We start from the raw sequence: 23,847 nt of genomic DNA on the forward strand, positions 1-23,847 counted from the left end.
CCTGAGATGTGAACTCTTGGGTGTCACACAGATGAACGGGTCAGCAAAAGCCACATGTTTTGGCAGGAGAGGGCATGTCGGACATACCCAAAATAAAATGATGAATGCTTATAAGGAAAGATATCTTTAGAAAGCAAACACTGTACAATATTTAAATTATTTAACCACTTATGTGCATGTTCACGGTTCTCTGATGTCAGGTGATGTTTGCATGACATGCAGATAGGCAAATACAATTTTTAGTATTAGTATATTTCTAGTAAAATATTATTTTTTAAATATATTTAATTTTTTTTATTAATTGTTTGTATTTAACTTGATTTATTATAAAATGAAAATATTATCAATGTTCATGTGCCATGCAGATAAACAAACATTTAAATATATATTTTTTTTGTATTAGTATGTTTTTAGTAAAATATTATTGTTAAAATATCAATATCAATTGAAAAAGGTGCGGCACTCACTCTTGAAGAGATGAAAACATTATTAATTAAAACCTTTTTCAATTGATATGGCTTTTTGATTTTTGGTTGGTAGAGCACCTCTTTTTAGTAACTAAAATATATTTTTAAGATATATTTGTATTATTGTTTGTGTTTAATTTAATAAAAATATTAGCATTTTTCATGTGACATGCAGGTAAATCAAATATTTTAGAACTCTTTAGTCTTAGTATATTTTTTATTAATATATATGTATTTTTTATTAATTGTTTGTATATATAAAAAATATTACAAATGTTCATGTGGCATGCAGATAAACAAAATATAAAAAATATATATTTTAGTTAAAAATATATTAAATTAAATTACATTAAAATATTTTTATTAAAAGTCATTTATGTTATAAAATAAAAAATATTGTAAATTTGTTTTAGCTTTACATTTTTGTGATTTAATTAGTTTTTCGCTTTTTACATTTACATTTAGCACACACTTTTATCCAAAGCGACTTTTCATCAATTCTTGAACTACATTTTTAAAAACCCTGATCTAAACTAGACACATTATCTGGATTACTTCAATGCAAAGCACGAGTAAAGTTAGTCATGAGTCATGATTATATAAAGCTGCTTGCGATGACTTATTTATTGATGTATCATTTCAAAGAATGGATTGCTTGTGTGATATTTTTGTAAAAACAGAAACATTTCCAGGTTTCTTCTACAGTAATCTTGGAAGAATGCTGCATTATCACTGTTATTACTTTGGGTATACATTTAGCTCATGTTGTTATTATAACAACACACACATCAGCTGTTTTCCAGGGACACAAACCCATGAGAAGTGAAAAAGAAAGAAAAGAACAAAACAATCACAGCTGTTTTAGGGGTACGTTTCCATTGTTTCTGGAGTGTTTTGAAGCAACTGGCATTTAGATGAACAGGATTGTATTCCATTGTATTTATTATAGACCTTCTTGTTTGATACAAAGATGTTTAAAAGTATAGTTTCAAACAAATGATTCATAAAAGATCAATGCTTGACCCAGCACTGTAATAGTGCAACTAGTCATCCTCAAATATCTACTAACCACAGTCCAAAACTATTCAAAATACATCAGGACATAATGGACAACAAGCTAAAGCAGGCAAAACGTTAAAGAAAAAATGCTTTTTTGACATATTGAAGGACACAAGTTGTAAACTAATCTGAATTTTTATTTTATCTATTCAAGAAATAGATTTGAAGGTTTATATTTATGCTATACACAGGCCAGAAATGTATTTTGCAGTATTATAACATTTCAGGTTTTACTAGAAGTGTCAATTTCCACGAACTGAAATCCATATTTAATGTTGAAACTGTAAATGCACCAAAGATTTTATAAGAATTTGCTCATAGTATGACACATCAGGTGGTGTTTAGACTAAATTTGATGTGATAAAGTTGCATATTTATGCTGTGCACATGCCATAAATGTTTTTAGCATTTTATTGTTGTGCATTTCCAGACTTGACTTTAACTTCATCTCTTTTTCTGTGCTTCTTGCACAAGTGTTTGAAATTACAGTAGTTACTCGTTCGAACACAAGATGGCGCTTCCAAAATCAAAACAAGTCATAGGAGAAACTCAATTGCATAGAAGTGCTAAACTCTAAGCAAAGATCAAATGCATGCATGTTTTATAAATACACCACGGGATGCATAAAACTAAAATATCAGTGTACAGAACTGACTGTAAAGCCTGTTGGCCTGTTATTAATCTACCAAATGACCCAATGGCTTTAGTGTTATTTTGTAGATGAACAACAGACGGAAACAGCGAATGGAAAAACACTGAGGGAAGGTTTAAAAGTATTCTGTAAAAATTGATTAGCTGCTTTTATTCAGAGACTGGTGGAAAATAAGCTTCTTTCATGTTCCCTCGAGTTTTCTCCGTTTGACACAGAAGACGCAAAAATTAAGTCAGACAACTGGAATGAGTCAGAGCGAGTTTGAGAAAACTGATCCAATCTGGTTCCTCGATGAGAAACATTCATTTGCCGTGGAAAGACTGGCCAGTGACCGGCGTATTAACCCGCTGCGGTTAATCAGAGGGGCAAGCTGTGAAACAAAAGTGGGAACCGAAGGAAGATGAGGCTGTTGGGGGAACCTTGCGTGTCGCGATCTAGGTCCGAACCGCAGTCTGGCCAGATTTCGAAATTTGGAAAAATTGCAGCTGATTGACCAGAGATGGAATTATTTGCTTCATCACCCCCCAGAAGTGCTTCTGGGAAAACACAGAGTGCTTTGTAGGGTTTGCTGTAGTAGAGTGTCTATTTTTGTAGGCCAAAACCCAGAAATTAGCATTTTAGCATCGCCTTGAAGTCAGTGGGCTTTTTAAATGGGTTTTGGTTAAACGCCTCTATACAAGCTCAAGATATATTCCTGTTTTATTCTACACTTGTGTTTTTTTAAAGCTTTTATTTATATTAAAATATGGCTAAATGGGACTAGACAGGTTGTTGGACATTAAACGTCATCAAACCGAACGTCATCATCAACTCACTAGTTACTTTCACAGCCTTATTGTGTTTATATTCGCGCTTTTCCAAAATAATTGAACTCAAACATTTTTCTTTTTTTTTTAAATACATACTGAGAGTTTTGGGAAGCGCAATAGTGGTGACATTGATAGTGTAGTTTGTTTATAGTCTACGTTTAGTGTTTTAATTCGGCTTCAAAATGCATAAAAGTTGTGCTTATTTTTGAAGATTATCATGATGGACAAAACATAAACGTTTGTTGCTCACAGAGCTTATTTTCTGCATGAATCTAAAAGTCGATGGAAAAATCCTATTCAAGATTTAGGTCCAGCTAACGGGAAACGTTCTCACAAATTACACCAGTGGTTTTTAAATGTTATATAAATGTTAGGACAATTCTTAAAGTAATTAATTTGGAACGATGTTATAACATTATTAATATTTCATATGCGTTATCAACATATGTTGAGAGAAAATGTTCACAGAACATTCTCAAAATGTCCTTATGATGTTATTTGTACTTTAAAAAAACATTCTAATCACATCATGAAAACATTTTAAAGTTCTTAGAATATTAAAACTAAACCATTTTCTGTTAAAATAAGGCTAGTGGAACGCTACAAGAAACATTTTTGTAAGCTTTAAATAACATTCGAATCACAACAAGAAAACTGGACATATCATGTTTTAGAAACGTTTCAAAACAATGTTACCACAACATTTTTATAACTAAATTTAAAAGTAAAATACATCATCAGTGCAGCGCTCCATAGAGATCTTTTCCAGTCGGGGTAAGCCACATAAAAAGATGCATTTCATGTTTCACAGCATACAGATGTCCTACATCCAGACATGCACAGGAGCATAGCTCACCGTTGACCTTTGACCCTTCTGTGTTTGCTGTCTGGGGTTCCTGCAGGTGTGACTTCATTAACAGCTGCAACACCTGTAACACATCCAAACACACAAGGCGAGTGTGTAACCGTGTGTACGAGCGTGTTTATTTGTCTTTGTAGCTTTTGCAGAGTTTTTGTGAAACTGAAAGTTGGCAGTTTTTCTTTCTTTGTGGTTTGCAATAAATGTAGAATTAAAAATAGTGCTTTACGTTTTGGATCAGCTTTGAAGTAGTAAAAATGTCTTAATTCACTCTTCTACAAATTAAGGTCTAAATCGGAGCAGAAAGACTTAAATTCATCACAGTCATGGATTTAAATGATGCATGCACTGCAAAAATTTAAAAAATTCCAGTGCAAATATCTAAACATTCAAGATAAATTTACTTGACATGCAAAATGAACACATGATGTCTTGTTTACTGAGAAATTTAACAAAATTAAGAGAGTTTATTTTTAAAACAAGAACAAACATCTGTCAATGGGTAATCAAAAAAACTATTTTTCCTTTGAAATTAAGTTTTCTCAGCTCATTGGCAGATATTTGTTCTTTTTTTAATCATAAACTCATGCTATTTTGATAAATTTCTCAGAAAACAAGACTGGTTATCTTATGCCATTTTGCTTCTCAATGCATCTTGATTGAAAATATTTAGACAAGACAAAAACACTTTTTTTGCATAAGAAGGAACAATAAAAGTTATTTCAATATTCTAGTGATTGAGAGCAGGGATATTCCATAAGCTTTTTTTTTCTTCTTTTTTTTGTCAAATAAATGAAAAATAATGGAGATCTGTTGGAAGTTGCATTTTTTTTTAAATGAAGTGTTGCTAATACTAATACATTTACATTTAGAGACCATATTGACACATCATGTTCCATTCAATTTATTCCTTATATTTTCTGTACTTGGTCTTAAAGTCTTAAATTTACCTTCATCAAACCTGCAGAAACCCTGTGAAGTCAAAATGAATGTTAGTGGACATCCCACTGCAAGAGAAAGAACGACAACATGCTTCTTTTATGACAACATAAATGTTAAAACTTTGTTTATTCATCATAATTAATAAATATGCAAATACAAACAATATTCATAATATCCATCAAAATACTAAAAGAAAATAGCCATAAAATATTATATACCAGCAACATCAGGTGCAACAAAAATGAGCGGGTTTATGTTGATGAGTATTTGAAACCCCGCCTCCACATCCAAGCCCCACCCACAGGGCAAATTTCCAATCAGATGCATCACAACAGTCCTGCTGATTGGCTGGGATTCGAGTGTCATTATGAAGGATTGTAATGATGGCATGTGCAATTTGTTTTGAAGCGTTGTGTGTCTTTTTTTTTTTTTTACTGTGGTACAACGTGATTGTACTCGCATTTATTTACAGGTGTGATGATGTGTGCGTCTTGGATATTTTGCACCAAGTCAAATATGCAAACAAAAATAAAACAAACAATCCCATGAGAAAGTCAGTCAATGGGAAATTCAAACAACTGCAGCAGCTGAAATTCGTTCTCCTTTTATGCATTATCTGTTTTTGTCTTGATAGCTTTCATCTTCAGAGCGTCTTTCTCCCAAACTGTCCTCGATCTCTTTGTATTCTGGACCTCTCCTCTGTTTCATGCATCGATTGTTTTTGCAATCCGCAGGCGTCCCGTTGTGCATTTGAGACGACCTGATCTCAAGGCAGGAGGATGATGAACGTTGAGGAAGAAGGTGTCAGTGTCTCCAATTTTTCTTTTTCTCCACCTTTTTTACCATTTCTTCTTTTTCCATTATGTCCTCTGTAAAACAAAGACATAAAGTATACTGAGTAAATTGTGCAGGATTTAGTTTTAAAAAACTGTGTTTAGCACCAGAACTTACCCATGCATTCAGGACAGCATTTTCCTTCTCTGCGAATGGGGTTACTGCAACTCAACAATGGACACTGTTTTCTCTGGCACTTTGTGACGCCATGCTGTAATGACAAGAGAAATTGAGTTAATTATGCCAATAATTACTGCAGGCAAAAACATTGTATTTTTATGCTCTGGTCATAAAGTGCTGTTTCAGACTAGTGGAAAGAAAACATCCAAAATACACTTTTAGGTGTTTATTTTTATCTATATGTCTTTAAAAGTTTGTTTCTCCACTTCAGCAGCACTTACAGACACCAAAACTTAGAGTTTTATTCCTATCTATATTCTGAAGGTTTTTACTGAGGGGTTTGTTCATATATCATTTACATGGATTTATACAACATTTTATTTATAAAAACGTGGTGAAAATGCATATTTTTAAAAACAAGTAAGGTTTTTTCTCAGTTTAAGCAGCACTTACATACACCAAAAGTTAGAGTTTTATTCCTAACTATATTGTGAAGGGTTTTGTAGAGGGATTTATTCATATATCATTTACATGGATTTATACAACATTTTATTAACATTTTAAATGTGGTGAAAATGCATATTTTTAAAAACAAGTAAAGTTTTTTCTCTGTTTGAGCTGCACTTACATACACCAAAACTTAGAGTTTTATTCCTAACTATATTCTGAAGGATTTTATAGAGGGGTTTGCTCTTATATCATTTACATGGATTTATAGAGCTTTTTGTTCCTAAAAATATGGTGAAAATGTGTTTTTCCTGGCTGTTGTCAGTATTTTCTGATTTATGGAGCAATAAAAAGAGAGATCCAAAATCTCCTCTGTAAAAACCTTTAACTCTATTATGTCAACAAAGTAAAGCAAAATATTTTTACCTGGCTTCATCCAATGTTCAGATTATTTAATTACATTACACCTCATTTGCCTACATTTTAGAAAATGTTTGCACTTCTTAATGTAAGCAATAATCTAGGCAAGTAAGGTGAAATCTGTTACCCTAATTCTCAAAATGCTCTTAAAATAAATTTGAAATAAAGCAAAGAGAAACTTACATCACACCAGCAGGTAATGCACTTCATTTCTCCCACCAGCGGGACTCTCGGGTGCCAGTGTTCACTATTCTGGTAGTAGTTTTTGCCAAACTTGCAGTGGCGCGTTCCATCCGCCTGCATCATTTCATCATCCTCTAGAGGGGGCGTGTCTTCGGTAGGACACTCCTTACAGCAGTCTGAAGGGTTGCGTCTGATTGGTCGGCTGCAGGTGAGAGGCGGGCACGTCACTTTCTCGCAGTGCACTTCACCTGTGGAGCCCTGAGATGGACAAAACAACACGGTTAACTATTAATATTCATGTCTGTGGACAAATTAGGTATTTTTTATGGTTAAAACATAAAATAATTTTGTTGTGTATTATAATGTTTGTTAAATTACCTTGCAGGTACATACTGCACACTTAATGTAACCGAATGGAGGGACAAACGGATGCCATGTTGTGCCAGGTGCGTGCATTTTCTGATCACCTTCAAAATAACAGCCTGAAAGAACAAATAAACATCTTAATATACAGCTGCACATTTAAAATAATAGTTGCGATGATGTAAATTCTTGTAATTTAAAATAAACTCACCTTCAGGATCTTCCTCAATTTTTTCTACTGCAGTCGTCTCTTTGGACTCTTTCTTTTCTGTTGACAATGTAAAAATACAAATTTTAGAGGAAACATTAAACATATATTTTTATGTTACTGCATTTTATTATAGTCCAAGCTAACAATCTGTACACTGCAAATCAAATCTTGATCAGTATTTTTGTCTTTTTTTCCAGTAAAACATCTTCGAAAACAAAATAACTGCATGAGATATTGCAAGAAAATGCATTTTTATGTGTATTTTTTAGCCCATTATTTTGCCATTTTTCATAATATAAAATCTTATTAAATTTCTCTTATTTTAAGGATGTTTACATATACTGGAAAACAAGACAAATATATTCTGATTAAAATATTTTTTATGTCTAGAACCAGAATATTTCAACACATAAATGTGCTACATTTAAATAAAAGCTGTAGACATCAAAATGTGACCCTGGACCACAAAAACAGGGTCAATTTTTTTGAAATTGAGATTTATAAATCACCTGAAAGCTGAATAAATAAACTTTCCATTGATGTATGGTTTGTTAGGATAGGACAATATTTGGCCAAGAAAATCTAAATATTGAGAAAATCGTCTTTAAAGTTGTCCAAATGAAGTTCTTAGCAATGCATATTACTAATCAAAAATTAAGTTTTAATATATTTACGGTAGGAAATTTACAAAATATCTTCATGGAACGTGATCTTTACTTAATATTCTAATGATTTTTGGCATAAAAGAAAAATGGATAATTTTGACCCATAGATATTGTTGGCTATTGCTACAAATATACCTGTGCTGCTTATGACTGCTTTTGTGCTCCAGGGTTACAAATATTAAACAATTATATTAATTTGACTCATTACTCACCGTCACAGATGGGACAGCACTGGTCTTCAGGCTGGATGGTGTGAGGACATGAGAGCGCAGGACAGATCACAGGATCGCAGATCACTGTCTTCTTCTGCAGGGATTCAAACAGATTGTTCGCAGAATTAACCACAGTCACGTAAATTATATGTAAATCAAAGCTACACCAGTGTGTGTGTGTTACCTGGCAGGTGCAGGTAAAGCAGGTGTTGTATTGCGGTGTCCACTGTGACCCATGTGCATGATGTTCTCCCTCAAAGAAGCATGTGTGTGGGTCTTTTCTCAGCTCGGCCGGGTCACGGACAAATACGAGATCGTCAAACTCTGCCTCCTCGACCACTTCACCGCGGGATCCAAACTCACAGCTGTTGGGAACGTGAATCTGGAAAACGAAGATATGCATTAAACACAAAGGTTTAACATATATTACATTGCATTTAAAGTACTCTGTTAGCATGATTGTGCTTACATACAATTTTGTGACCGCATTATACAATAAACAAGTAGACAAAAAATATAAAACTAAAAGGCTAGTATTAGAATAAGGTGCTAAATAATATGTAAAAAAATATCAAATTAAAAACTTAAATAAAATAATTTAAAAAATGATAAATATCAAAAACAATGTTAAATATATATTTATATATATTTTTTAGAATTCTAAAAACTTCTGTAAATATAAAATGAATATATCAGTTAAATACAAAGGTTTAACATATTACTTAAATTTAATTTAGTTTTAAATTTAAAGTACTCTGTTAGCATGATTGTGTTTACTAACAGTTTTGTGAAAGCATTGTACAATATGCAAGTACACAAAAAATATACAAATAAAACAAAGATTAGTATTAAAATAAGGTGCTAAATAATAATATATAAAAAAATATTAATTAAAATAATTTAAAAATTATAAATATAAAAACAAAGTTAAATATATTTATATATAATATATTTTTTAGAATCCTAAAATAAAAGTTTTATGCAAATATATAAGATCAGATGGCGAAGTCTTAAAGGTTCAGCAGCAAAAAAAGTTTCAAGGTAGAAAACAAAATTACTGTTGAAAATCTTTATAACATTGAACATTTTTGTACTCACCCGTCCTCGTATTTCTCCTCTTGGATTCATTTTGGTGCTGACCTGAATATAAGCTGTGCCTTCGTCCAAATGCCTCAATAACTCCACACTAATATCTTTCAACACACCCTGAGCCTGTAAGAGGCACAGTGAGACAGTTTGTGTAAATTTGTGCACACAGGACAAGATAAAATCTTTATGTTTAACCAGAATTAAATGCATTTAACCTACAAATACCAAATGCAATACTGGTTTCAGCTCATTTGGGAAAACACCAACTTTGTTTTATATACAAATCCTTTAAAGTATTTTAATAAATAACAGCAGAATCATCCGTTTCTGGCACAATTTCGCCAGAGCAGCCAAAGAAAACACGCTTTTGTTGTGCTGCAATCACGCAGTTTACATTATCGCCGGGTGTAAATGATGCCAAATTGTGTTTAACTTCGAGTCTCTTGATTTGTTTACCTGTTGACCGTAGAAGCCAGTCAGAAGTCTCTTGTGATTGGTGGATGAGTCGTCCATCTCGCCGATCTCAGCCAATCCGTGCAGGTGAGCGTTGACGGAGGCGTCTTCGCTCCTGCTGAGGCCGTTGACTACGATCTCGTAATGCAGATGACACTGTTCGTCCACTGAGACCCAAGCGTGACCCGCCGCAGCCGTACGGACCGGAGGAGACACAAACTGACCCGCCAGAGGAACCGGAAGCTCTGCGGATGAAAAACAGCAGGTTTTAATTAAAAACGACTTAATTAATAATCAAATCACATAATCAAATTATCAAAATTTAACTTTTCCAGTAAGCGGCAAATTTTGCATCCTGTTTTTTATTTTTACATTGCAAAAAATATTTTATAATCAGTATAAAAATACATATATATTATGTATCATATAAATACGTACATAAGATCGAAAATCAATAATATAAATACATACATAAGATCGAAAATCAATAAATAATGAAACTTTTATTGAAGTTTTAATATATATATATATATATATATATACATAATAGAAAATATATAAAAATGATTTATTAATGTTATAATTTGTATATTATAATTATATATATTCATATAAATATATATAAAGCATGTTTAAAACAAGAAAATAAAATTAATTTAAATGAGATATATTTTTAAAATAAATAATACCAATCTAACATAAATGCATATTAATAATTTTACTAATATTTAAAATAATACATGTATATGTAAAATATCTAAAATGTAAGCCATTTATTATTATTATTATTGTTATTAATAAATGTAAGAGATATATTTATTAAATAAATAAAACTAAACTAAAATGTAATAATTTTTAATACATTTATTAATATATATATATGTGTGTGTGTGTGTGTGTGTGTGTGTGTGTATATGCTGAACATATATACATTTATATAATAAATTTAAAAAAAGATATTATTATAAATAAATTTATATGACTTTTTTTTTCTAACAAATAGATTTTATTTAATTGTTTTTCATGTAAATGCTGTCTTTCTCACCGTTTCGGCGTGCGTCCAGGCCATTGTACGGCAGCATTCGTATCTGTCCGCGCAGTTCGCTCTCCTGCTGCTCAGCCGTGGCGATGTTAATGAACAGTTCATTCTGCAGCAGCATGTGAATGTGCCTGGCCTCGAAGCGGCTGCAGCTTCCCATCGCTCGCCCGCCGCCGCGCTCCTCCGCCGCAGAGAAATCCGCCGTGATGTCGTACAGAACACTGCGTTTACTGCGCCGCCGCGGCTTCATCTCGATCGTCACACTGACCACCGTGCTGCTCAAACCTGCCAGCAGAACCTGCTCGGAAACATCAGAGCGCTCAATCAAAGGACCTTGCCAAGCCATCGAGAAATGAGAGAAAGGAATGGAATGGTTACCTGGTAGTCGAGCGAGCCGTTGTGATGGAGAGTGAAGACAGCCGATCCGACGCCACCGGTTTTCCCAGGAGTCAGAGCAGAACCACTGGACATCACACTTTGAAGAGCTGAAAGAGGAGTAAATGTTACATAATCATTTTTTAAATAAGTCAAATTGATAAAATATAGTCAAATAGATTAGATAGCAAAAAGTCTTGAAAGTACTGCAACAAAACACTTAGAAAGAGGGTGGAAAACTAAATTTGTATTATTTTGGTACATGGAACGTTGACGAACATTATATGTGAACTATATGTGAATATATATATATACATATATATATATATATATATATATATACAGTAGTCAACATTTGAAGTGGATCAAAAAGTTTGGTTTTGATCCACTTCAAATGTTGACTACTGTGTGTGTGTATATATATATATATATATATATATATATATATATGTGTGTATATACTGTATATATAAATTTCCTTGTATTTTACATCATTTCCGAAAATGGCTTTTGAAATAAAACCGTTTGATGTAAATATAACAAAGTCTTAAAAGTACAGTAGCAAAAACTGTTTTTGTTGTTAGAAAGAGCGTGAAAAACAACATTTTGATTATTTTGTTGCATAAAACTAACATTGACAACATTATACGTTAACCTAGATGTAAATCTCCCTGAAATTACATAATTTCCCAGAAAAAAGAAATAGCTTGATATAAATGTTTTTTTGCTTGTAGTTTTTGTAGTTAGAAAGATGGTTAAGAAAACTACAGAACTGCTGGACATCACGCTTTGAAGAGCTGAAAGAGACATACATTTACATCATTTTACATAATCTTTTTTAGATAAAACCTACAATGTAAATATAGTCAAATAGACCAGATAGCAAAAAGTCTTAAAGGTGCAGTAACCAAAAAGCTAGAAAGATGGTAAAAAACTTGTATCTACATTTCCTTGAATGTACATAATTTCCCAGAATGACTTTTGAAATAAAACAATTTGTTGTAAATATGTTTTTTTTGTTGTTGTTGTTATTTGTAGTTAGGAAGAGCGTGAAAAACATTTAGATTATTTTGTTGCATAAAATTAATATTAACTAACATTATATGTTATTTTTATATTTTTTCTAGTTAATTGTAGTTTTATGTAGTTAGAAAGATAGTAAAAAACTAAAGATTTATTGTTTTTTGTGCATGAAACCTTAATTAACATTGTATTTTACATTTGTATCTACATTTCCTTGAACTTACAAAATTCCTAGAATGACTTTTCAAATAAAACAGTTTGTTGTAAATAACTTTTTTGTTGTTAGTTGTACTTAAAATGAGCGTGAAAAACAACATTTTGATTATTTTGTAGCATAAAACCTTGACTAACATTATTTGTTAACTTATATTTAAATTTACATAATTTCCGAGAATGATTTTATTTGAAATAAAACAGTTTGATGCAAAAAAAAAAAATTTTAATTGTAGTTTTTTGTAGTTAAAAAGATGGTGAAAACTACGTTTTTATTGTTTTGGTGCATTAAATTTGGACTAACATTGTAAGTTAACTTAAATGTAAAATTCCTTGAATTTACATATATATAATTTTTAAAAATAAAACTGTTTGATGTAAATATTTTTTTTTTGTAGTTACTTGTAGTTTTTTGTAGTTAGAAATATAGTGGAAAAACTATATTTTTATTGTCTTGGCACATAAAATCTTGTCATGCATGACATTTAAACTTATTAAAAAAATTATAAAATGATAAATAATGATAATATGACCTTTTAAAATAACCTTTATCAGGGTATTTGTAACAGAAAACCTCTTTAAATAACTTGTATTTGTGCATGTGACAGAAAGGGTGAGAGAACCAGTGAAAACTAAACCGAACGGAGAGTTTCGCGTGCGATTAGAGGTCCAGAGGGACTCAAACGATCACTGTCGCGCCGCAGCCAGAGAAACACAATCAAACCCACATGAACTCATGCGAGGTCAAAGGTCACGGCTGGAGTGAAGTCATCCCCAGAGACGAGGGAAATCAGCCGACATGCAGGTAAATAGAGACCGTTTCGATGTAGAAGGAAAGAAAGGACGGCCGAGGAGTAAACAGAGAGCGAGAGCGGCGCAGGATCGTTTAGGTTTGAATTCTTCACACATAACGTCAAGCTGTTAACGGTGCAGCTGGAATCAGACAGCAGAAGCAGTGCCAGCTGTGTGTGTGTGTGTGTGTGGACACAAGGCCTCACACACACACACACACACACACACACACACAAACTCTCGTTTCGCTCGACTAACATACGGAATGACCACGAAACTGATCCTACAGCATTTGACCTCTGACCTCTGGCGGCATCGCTGTGCATTCCTGACCTCTTCACAATCGCGATCGTAATTATGAACGGGAAATCTCATTCTGGCATGAAAAATACCCGAGATGATTTATGCATGACACAAAGATGAAATATAACACTGCGTAAATCGCAGGATAAAAACAGCCACAGCAGACAGACGAATGTAGTTACTGATCTAAGCTTTGAGCTCACTGTATGATAGTGTGTTACTAAAAGATGATTAAACTAGCCTGTAGAAGCCTAGTTGTTACATTTAAATTAAATCTTTAATATTTCCAACAAAACTTCCTGTTAAAGTGTTGTTTTTGTCTTATTTAATTTTTGTAAATTAGTAAATTTTGTAAAAAAAAAAAAAAAAAAAAAGTTAGCCTTTCATGGCTCTTTAAACTGAATTATGTATTAATGGTTTGATTTATACCTGTATTTTTTAAATTACTCATTATTTTTCTTATTTAACAGTGTGTATATATATATATATATATATATATATATATAAATGTATATGTGTGTGTGTGTGTGTATGTATATGTGTGTATGTATATAGTGTTATAACAAATAAATAAATATTAATACATTTTAATATAACTTTAAAAAATTATATATATATATTTAAATCAGAAGCAAATAATCATTATTATAAAATATTATACATGTTATATAAAATATAAATTATTTAAATTAGAAACAAATAAATATTAATACATTTATCAGCACAGGAAAGAAAACTGTCCAAAGCCTTTCATGTCTCTTCACGCTGATTTATGTATTAATGGGATGTTTTATGAGGTGATTGTTGACAATTGGCTGTACTTACTGTCACATGATCTCTTGCCAGAAATGTATCCGGAGATCTGACGGGGGTTTTGACCTTCTGTTTCCACAGAGATCTGCAGCTGCCCACGGGACAACCAGAAGAGTTCGCGACTGTTCAGATCGGCCAGGACTTCAGCGAAGTCAGAGTCCTACAGACACGCATCAGAAAACGTGTTCCTTAAGTTATTCTGTTTCCTTAATATTCATTTCGATCAGTAAATGCATGTATATGTGTGCGTTTTAACTCACGTCTGCAGAGATGTTTGCTCGTATTTCTCTCAGCAGATGCTGTCGGTACAGCAGTTTCACTCGGACCGGCACCTTTGCAGAGACTGAAACAAAATGAAAAAAAAAATTTGATATTGTTATTAAATTATTTGTTTTATTTACTTTTAGTTTTAAAGGATTTATTATATTAAGGATTTACTATTTTTAATTTTTTATTATTTCTTATAAATAATATAATAAATAATAATAATAAATAGTTATTTTTAAAAACTTGTGCATCTGAACTCTTCATATATATATATATATATATATGTGTGTACAGTATCTCACAGAAGTGAGTACACCCCTCACATTTTTGTAAATATTTTATTATATCTTTTTATGTGACAACACTGAAGAAATGACACTTTGCTACAATGTAAAGTAGTGAGTGTACAGCTTGTATAACAGTGTAAATTTGCTGTCCCCTCAAAATAACTCAACACACAGCCATTAATGTCTAAACCACTGGCCACAAAAGTGAGTACACCCCTAAGTGAAAATGTCCAAATTGGGCCCAATTAGCCATTTTCTCTCCCGTGTCATGTGACTCGTTAGTGTTACAAGGTCTCAGGTGTGAATGGGGAGCAGTTGTGTTAAATTTGGTGTTATCACTCTCACTCTCTCATACTGGTCACTGGAAGTTCAACATGGCACCTCATGGCAAAGAACTCTCTGAGGATCTGAAAAAAAGAATTGTTGTTCTACATAAAGATGGCGTAGGTTCAGATGGTGTCAAGCGTGTGTAGCGGCAACCAGGTGAGGAGTACAAAGACAAGTGTGTCTTGCCTACAGTCAAGCATGGTGGTGGGAGTGTCGTGGTCTGGGGCTGCATGAGTGCTGCCGGCACTGCGGAACTACAGTTCATTGAGGGAACCATGAATGCCAACATGTACTGTGACATACTGAAGCAGAGCATGATCCCCTCCCTTCGGAGACTGGGCCGCAGGGCAGTATTCCAACATGATAACGACCCCAAACACACCTCCAAGACAACCACTGCCTTGCTAAAGAAGCTGAGGGTAAAGGTGATGGACTGGACAAGCATGTCTCCAGACCTAAACCCTATTGAGCATCTGTGGGGCATCCTCAAACGGAAGGTGGAGGAACACAAGGTCTCTAACATCCACCAGCTCTGTGATGTGGTCATGGAGGAGTGGAAGAGGACTCCAGTGGCAACCTGTGAAGCTTTGCTGAACTCCATGCCCAAGAGCGTTAAGGCAGTGCTGGAAAATAATGGTGGCCACACAAAATATTGACACTTTGGGCCCAATTTGGACATTTTCACTTAGGGGTGCACTCACTTTTGTGGCCAGCGGTTTAGACATTAATGGCTGTGTGTTGAGTTATTTTGAGGGGACAGAGAATTTACACTGTTATACAAGCTGTACACTCACTACTTTGCATTGTAGCAAAGTGTCATTTCTTCAGTGTTGTCACATGAAAAGATATAATAAAATATTTACAAAAATGTGAGGGGTGTACTCACATATATATATATATATATATATATATTACAAATAATATAATAAATAATAATTTAAAAAAAACTGTTAATTTTAAAAACTTTTGGATCTGAACTCTTCATACCAACATGCAAAAGCCTGTAAGTGCCGTCAGAAATGTTCTTCTAAAATGAGTATTTTTCTCAGGTTTCTGTGTTTAAATTCAGTTATTTCACTTTGTGGCAATGGAAAAAAAAACTATTCATTGCCATTAAAGTGAAATTACTCAACCTACACATAGGAGCCTGATAAAAATGCTAATTTTAGAAGAAAATTTCAGACGGCACTTACAGGCTTTTGCATCTGTACTCTTCATATATATTTCATATATATAATTTTTTAAAATGTATTTATTTGTCCTTACAGCTCCCATGAGGAACGAGTCCCTGCAGGATCAGGATGAAATGCAGATTGTTTTCCGTGTCACTGAGCGTCAACATGGCGATTCCTCCCATCCCAGAATGCACCTCGTCAGACGTCAGGATCGCACTGAACGTTTCTGTCAGACAAACCACAGGAAATTAGCCTAAACATCTAAACACGTCAAGCTATGAAAGGAATCGAATGTAAGGTTCAACACACACCTGCAAACAGCGCTCGGTGTTTGATGATTTTGCCCTGTATCTCCTCCTCCTTGTTGTCAGCGGTTATCATGGAAACACGCAGCTGCTCCGCCTCCAGCTGCCGCAGGTGAGACTTCGGCAGGTTCTTCCAAACTCCACAGATCTAAACATTAAACACATTTTAATATTTTCCATTTTCATATTAATTTTAGTTACATTTTTAGTTTTTGTTGTTTCTTAGTAGTTTTCTTTTAACATGTTAATAATTTCTATTAATGTTTGTTTTATTTTTTATTTTTTTATTAACTTTAATTTTAAAAAATGTAATTAATTTTCTTATTTTTTATTTTATTTATATTTAAATTTAGATTATATTTATATTCAGGTTTTTTTGTATTTTATTTATTTATTTATTTTTAGTTAACATTTAGTAACGAAAATGTTTTTTTTTTTTTTCTGGTGTTAATTAACGATAATAACTCACCATGTCTGTATCGGCCCGCGGGACTCTGAACTCAAACGCCGTGTTTCCATCGGAGTCCAGGAACGTGATGAGGCTTGGACGGTTCATCCTAAGAGACAAGCACATGCGTAAAGTGAGCGACTGAGGAAGCGAGAGTCGTGATTGGCATCACATCTGCTCTGGTGTGAGTGTTACCTCTGGAGCGTGATGGAGAAGGTCAGGCTCGTCCGAGTGAGAGTTAATCTGGCCCGAGCAACGCCGCTGGAGCTCGGCAGCCATGAGTCCGTCACGCCGGTGAGTAGAGACACAAAATCTGTTCACATAAATCAGGTTAATCAGACTGACAATCATTTAGCCCACATAAGGTATTCGGAAGAAATGCAAATTTTGAAAAAAGCAAATTAAATTTTGCATATGCTTTAAGACCCTCAAAATACACATCACTTATTTTTTTCAGATTTTTTATGATTATTTTTCAAGAGATATAACCATTTAAATAAACATTTTGTGCTCGGGTCATTTTTGACCCGTGTATGTATGGAGCACCATTTGATGTCAAAAATACTTTTGTAAAATTATCTATGAAGTTATATTAGTGTCACAGCATTTGTAAAATATATTTAAGTCTTTTCATCATATCTCACACATTTGGGACTGAATTTTGTTGATAAACATGAATATGGAGGTCAATTGATAAATCTGAAGCATGAAAAATTCATCACTTTTTTTTTAACTGAAAGTAAATATTTATGCAGGTAAAATAAGTTTTTGTTTATGTTGTTTTGTTAGAAATAAATATGTAGGTTTAACAAATTTGGACTGTTTTTGAGCACTCATGAGAAATAAGTTGAAAGGAATTTAATTAAATTCCATTCATTCCAATTGGGTAATTCTCAGATTATATGTTTGTATAAATTTCATACAATGATATATATATTCATATACAATTTCTCACCAGTATTGACAAAAATATATATAAATTTTGCATCATAGTTTTTTCACTGTGGTCCATGTGTAATTTGACATTTCTCAATTTTTTTTAATTAATAAAAAAGGGTAAATGCATTGCAAAAATAATGGTAACATTCCAATTTTTGACATTTTTTCACTTTCACTCATTCATGAGAAGTTGCTGATCGGATTCAGTATGGTTTTAGTTTAAAAATATTAAGATATGACTGTTTTATAAGATAACGATTCTTCAGTTATACAGATTTTGAATGTATTGTGAGGGTTAAGCGTGTTTGGAGTCTCACCGGTGGCGCTGTCTCGGTTGCTGTTCTCCTCAGAGCTGATGTATGACCTGTCGTTGTAGGACTTGTGCAAATCATCGTCTTTCTCCTGGAAGAACTCAAACAGAGACTCCGCCTCCTTTCTCCCCAAGTCGCCTGTAACCGTGGAAACCGAGATGCATGATGTCAGAAAAATCGTAGAACGCACAATAGAGCCAATGTTCTACACGGACCGGCATCCATAAACATGAGTGCAATTACACCGAACCAGACCATCTATCCACACTCGCTGCCATTTATCATTCCGTTTGTCTGTGAGAAACAGTGCTGGCCAATACTTTCCATCATTCCCTCACACATTTTCCCGTATAACTGTGACGGAATTCCAAAAAACGCTGGACTGTGTTTCCATTTGTTCACCATTTGCAGAAACACACACACTCACACATTCACACACGTCTGCATGTGTGTTACCTTTTGGGCATGTTTTGCAGCAGTGTCCTGGAAGCAAGACCGGATCGTCACAGGTCGGATCGGGACAGTCCTGTTTCATATTCCTGCAGCTCACCTTCCCAAACACCTTCCCTCGCCGGCTCCTCTGCTGCTCAGAGAGAGAGAGAGAAATGTGGTTTGAATTCGGATGGGCACATTTATTTATACAACTACAGACTGGCTTCACAGAAATAAACAGGAAAATGCAAGAATTGTGAAACGAATTTGATTCAGTTTTAAGCAGCTCTACAGAAGACAATAGAGTCATTATTCAGCTCAGTTCAATTCAGTGTTGATTCAGTTTAGTTATCTACAAGTGTCAATGTTGCATTCTATATGTCCAAAAAAAAAAAAAAAAAAAATCTAAATATACAAAAAATATATTCAAATATTACATTTATATAAAGTTTCAAAATCATATATTTATTAATAATTATTTAAAATAACAAAATTGTAATGTTGCATCCCATATGGCACAATTCTTTTTTTTTTCTTCAAAATATACAAATAAATATATTTAAATAAAAATTATCAAATTTGTATAAAATGATAAATAGTTTAAAAATAATGTTTTTTTAATATATTTTTATATACATTAAATTAAAATTAATGTTGCATCTCATATGACAAAAATATATATATACAAAAATATATTGAAATATAAAATTATTATTAAAAAGTAATTATTTAAAATAATATACATCTTATGTTGCATCAAAATATACAAAAATTTATTAAAATATTAAATTGATGTAAAATTGTATACATTTTTATTTGAAAAAATCATATTTAAAATGTTTCAAAAGATATAAAATACCAATATATATATATTTTAAAAGTTTTTAAAACATTATAAAATATAAATAGAATTTTTCAAGTATTTAAACATATTGTGCATGTTTAAATAAAAACAAAATACATTCACATTTGAAGAAAAACTGTTTTTGATAACACTTTACAATAAGGTTCATTAGTTAACATTAGATAACATGAACTAAAAATGAACAATACTTCTACAGCATTTATTAATCTTAGGTAATGTTAATTTCAGCATTTACTAATGCATTATTAAAATCACAAGTTTTGTTTGTTGACATTAGTTAATGCACTGTGAACTAACATGAACAAACAATGAACAACTGTATTTATATTAACTAACATTAACAAAGATTGTAATAAATGTAGTATTCATTGTTCGTTCATGTTAATTAATACATTAACTAATGTTAACAAATGACACCTTATTGTAAACATATAACACCACACGTTCAATGTTGAAAGGTTCCTCGGTTATGAAATGCAGTGTGTGTTTGACGTCTTACCGGCTCGCAGTGACACATAACGCAATGCATCACACCGAACGGCTCTCCGAGGTCTGGATGCCACGTGTCTTCCAGCGAATAAAAACGGCCACCGAAGGAGCAACCTGATTGAGACAATAAACAAGAGCAGCGTGAGGAGACCTCAAGACGTTTACTGAGACCCCGAGGACGGGAATGTGTACAAATCAGCCTCAAACGGCCCTTTCTGAGCCAAACCTTCAAGAACACCAACTAAAACGAGCAGAGAATGTGATTTCTTCCCTCCTAACGAAATCACATTCAGCGCTGGTAACCAAAACATCTCCTCGGCTTTGTTTTGAAGAGAGAATGAGAGATTCAAGTAAATTTGCCGTTTATTGCATCTGGAATGAGGTCAGTGATCATCAGCTGCAGTTTACGGCCTCCCTTTATAAAGCCAGACTATTAAACAATTTATTGTTAAGCTAAACACTTTCAAAGACACGCACGTAAACTGTCATATACGGAGGTAAATCATAATAAATGCCATCGACCGTGGCTTGTGCCATTGCATCAAAGTCTCTGTGGTAAGTCAAAGAGTTTATCTGGTTCTTAAGAGATTCTTTGGGACCTATGTTGTCTAAAACATCAGATGCATTGGTGGTTTTCTAAAGAACTAGAGAAGTAAGTTATTTGTTATTATTATTATTTGAGGTTTTTGACTCTAATTGCAACTTAAATTTAAAGCAAAACAACCAGACCAACAAAAGACCAGTTTTTCATCATATACACTCATTAAAACCAGAAATAAAGGTTCTGTTTGGAATCCAAATGGGTTTATTGCTTGTTATATGATATAGTTCTTTAAAATAGCATCTGGTGCTTTAAGGAGCTGAAGAACCAATGATGGGTCATCAAAAACTTAATTAGCCTCCAAAGAACAATATAGCAAATCATGAACTCTTAACAGCCAAAAACGTTCTTAAAAAGGACCATTGAAGAACCTTTACTCTCCCTTGGAGATCAAAATATTGTTATATTATGTTGGTTCTGTCCAGAATATCTCTGATTAATGTTCTTCAGAACTGTTTTGGTGTCTATGTTCTTTAAAACATCAGATGCATTGATGGTTTTCTAAAGAACTTAGAGTTTTTGGGTCTAAATGCAACCTAATTGTGATCAAAAGAAGAGGTTTTCTTCATATACACTCATTAGAACCAAAAAATAATGGTTCTAATTGGAATCCAAATGGTTTTTGCATTTGGTGCTTTAAAGAGTTGAAGATCCAATAATGAATCACCAAAACACACATTAAATCATTAAAACATCAGATGCATTGAAGAACTAGAAAATTTAATTATTTATGTAGGCTTTTGGTTCCAATTGCAATGTTATTCTTAATAAAATAAGTTTTTTTCATCATATGTGCTCATTAAAACCAAAAAATAATGGTTCTAATTTGAATCAATTGGGTTTTATTGCATCTGATGCTTTAAAGAGTTTAAGATCCAATAATGAAACATTAAAAACTTACTTAGCCTCTAAAGAACCATATAGCAACTCTTTGAACATTAAAATGCTGTTGTATTATGTTGGTTCTATCCAAAACATTTCTATTAATGGATTAGTAAAGCTATTCAGATCAATATTTTGGTATCTATCTTCTTTAAAACACCAGATGCATTGATTAGTTTTCTAAAAAACACACACGCACACTAGAAAATGAAGTTATTAGTGGAGGCTTTTGGCTCTAAATGCAACCAAAACCACCTTATTTTTATCAAAAAAAAGGGTTTTCCCCTCCATATGCATTCATTAGAACCAAAAATAAACGTTCTTATAAGATTCCAATCGGGTTTAATTGCATCTGGTGCTTTAAAGAGCTGAAGAACCAATAATGAAGCATCAAAACATATATTAAAGCATTAAAACATCAGATGCATTGATGGTTTTCTAAAGAACTAGAAAATCAAGTTATTTGTGGAAGCTTTTGGCTCTATCAAAACAAGAGTTATCCTTCATATTTAGAGTCAAAAATAAACGTTCTTATTGGAATCCAATCGGGTTTTATTGCATCTGGTGCTTTAAAGAGTTGAAGAACCAATAAAGAAACATCAAAACACACTTAAGCTTCCAAAGAACTATATACAGTAGCAACTCAAAAACGGTTCTGGATAAAGACAACGTGTAAGGTTCTCCAGTTGCGTTCTATCGCTCTTTGGAGGTCTCTTACCGGACAAGCCTTTCGATATCATGGGTTCTCTCTCTGGCTGGATGGGTAACGCGGGTGCCTTGAGTCTCGAACCCAGAGCCGATGCGGTGCACGCGCAGCCCAGAATCCACAGCACTCGCAGCGCCTCCATCCCTCACAAACCAAACAAACAGTAAGCTACAGTTCTCCCGAAGTAACTCAGTTAATACGAGTCGTCCTGCGCACGGTGTCTTATACAGAGTCGTGTCGGCGCGGCTCCCGGTTTTATCCGGTGTTTGTGAGGAGGGGGGCGGAGGGGGCGGATCCTCAGAGCCCCAAAAACTTCACCTGCGACTATCAAGCGTTTAATACGCATACACCAACACTTATGAATCATCTGAATAACTTTACACAGTCCAGCGCTCTTTTATTCTCTGGCTGGCGTCTTTTCCGTTCGTCCAATCAATCGTTTAGTTTCTCTTTCCGTCTTAAAAATCCATGAAAATATCATAATGGACTCACAGTTATTATCAATAATGATGATAATTTAAAATATATAGTTGTAGACTAATGCTTTTGTATTTAACCAAGTGTTTATGTTTATTTAATTTGCCTTTTATAACAAGAGTAACTACAATGATTGCAATACATTTTATTTTATTTTATTTTATTTACTTTTTGCCCTTTTTTCCAAGTGAATATTCACCACAAGCCTGTTGGGAAACAAAATCAATTAAAAAATAAAAAATAATTAATATTTAATTGGCCTTTTATAACAAGAGTACAATGTTTGCAATACATTTAATTAATCATTTATTTATTTTTTACTTTTTTTCCCAAGTAAGCCTGTGTTGGGAAACAAAATCAATTAAAATGATTTAAAATAAAAAAATAATTAATATTTAATTTGCCTTTTATAACAAGAGTACAATGTTTGCAATACATTTCATTTTTAGCTTTTTGCGCTTTTTTTCAAATAAATATTCACCACAAGTTGTTTTGGGGAACAAAATAAATTAAATAAATTAAAAAATAAAGAATAACTAAAAACAATACATAATAATATAAATTTATTCTAAAAAAACTTTTTTTTTAACTTTTAAACTTTTTAGCCTCCAAATAACCGTACAGCAACTCAAGAACCACATGCTGCTGAACCTAAAGAACAATTGAACACTTTATTTTAAAAAGAGTAGATTTTAATTGTATTTTTACACATTTTCAGAGACAATTATCGAGCCAGCATTGAGTGCATCTCTAGGAGAGCTTGATTGTTGTTTTGTCTCTAGTGCTCTGGTTTGGGCCTCGCTGCTCCATGATTCACATTTTAATGTGCTTCAACATCCATCAGCCCCCTGCTTAAATCAAAGGCTGAGTGGGGAGTCCTTTATTTCTCAAGACTTCCTACACAAGTAACTCACTGACTGAATGCACCCTGAGAAGAACCAGGGCCTTTCTTTGAGAAGAACAATGAGAAAAAGCAATTATATTTCCCTCACT

The 23,847-nt window shown here is 33.1% G+C and overlaps 1 protein-coding gene and 1 long non-coding RNA gene across 2 annotated transcripts; one reads left to right on the forward strand and one right to left on the reverse strand.

The window, feature by feature from the left end:
* Nucleotides 1-4,927: 4,927 nt before the first annotated feature.
* On the reverse strand, nucleotides 4,928-22,879 carry chrd (chordin). Its single transcript, XM_058744696.1, has 21 exons — nucleotides 22,390-22,879; nucleotides 20,199-20,302; nucleotides 18,859-18,985; nucleotides 18,409-18,540; nucleotides 17,348-17,465; nucleotides 17,174-17,261; nucleotides 16,711-16,852; nucleotides 16,491-16,625; nucleotides 14,604-14,686; nucleotides 14,356-14,503; nucleotides 11,203-11,309; nucleotides 10,831-11,122; nucleotides 9,789-10,030; nucleotides 9,342-9,455; nucleotides 8,428-8,625; nucleotides 8,244-8,337; nucleotides 7,367-7,423; nucleotides 7,171-7,274; nucleotides 6,793-7,050; nucleotides 5,740-5,833; nucleotides 4,928-5,657 (listed from the first exon to the last, which is right to left on the reverse strand). Exons 1-21 carry the CDS (start codon nucleotides 22,517-22,519, stop codon nucleotides 5,593-5,595), a joined length of 2,832 nt encoding a protein of 943 aa, XP_058600679.1. The 5' UTR covers nucleotides 22,520-22,879; the 3' UTR covers nucleotides 4,928-5,592.
* Nucleotides 16,677-18,721, forward strand: LOC131520457 (uncharacterized). The gene is made up of 3 exons (XR_009266065.1): nucleotides 16,677-16,816; nucleotides 17,234-17,446; nucleotides 18,468-18,721. It is a non-coding gene; the product is annotated as an uncharacterized LOC131520457 (long non-coding RNA).
* Nucleotides 22,880-23,847: the final 968 nt, after the last annotated feature.

This window comes from Onychostoma macrolepis, chromosome 15 (assembly GCF_012432095.1).
Source record: "Onychostoma macrolepis isolate SWU-2019 chromosome 15, ASM1243209v1, whole genome shotgun sequence".
Taxonomy (NCBI): Eukaryota; Metazoa; Chordata; class Actinopteri; order Cypriniformes; family Cyprinidae; genus Onychostoma; species Onychostoma macrolepis.

Bases quoted from the DNA above. Each gene is read 5' to 3' on its own strand.
- chrd (XM_058744696.1), bottom strand. From the start codon at position 22,519: ATGGAGGCGCTGCGAGTGCTGTGGATTCTGGGCTGCGCGTGCACCGCA. The intron at 17,466-18,408 runs GTGAGACTCCAA...TTATGTGAACAG, and splicing joins CAACCGAGACAGCGCCACCG to ATTTTGTGTCTCTACTCACC. The intron at 14,504-14,603 runs GTGAGTTAAAAC...GCGTGTCTGTAG, and splicing joins GAGCAAACATCTCTGCAGAC to GACTCTGACTTCGCTGAAGT.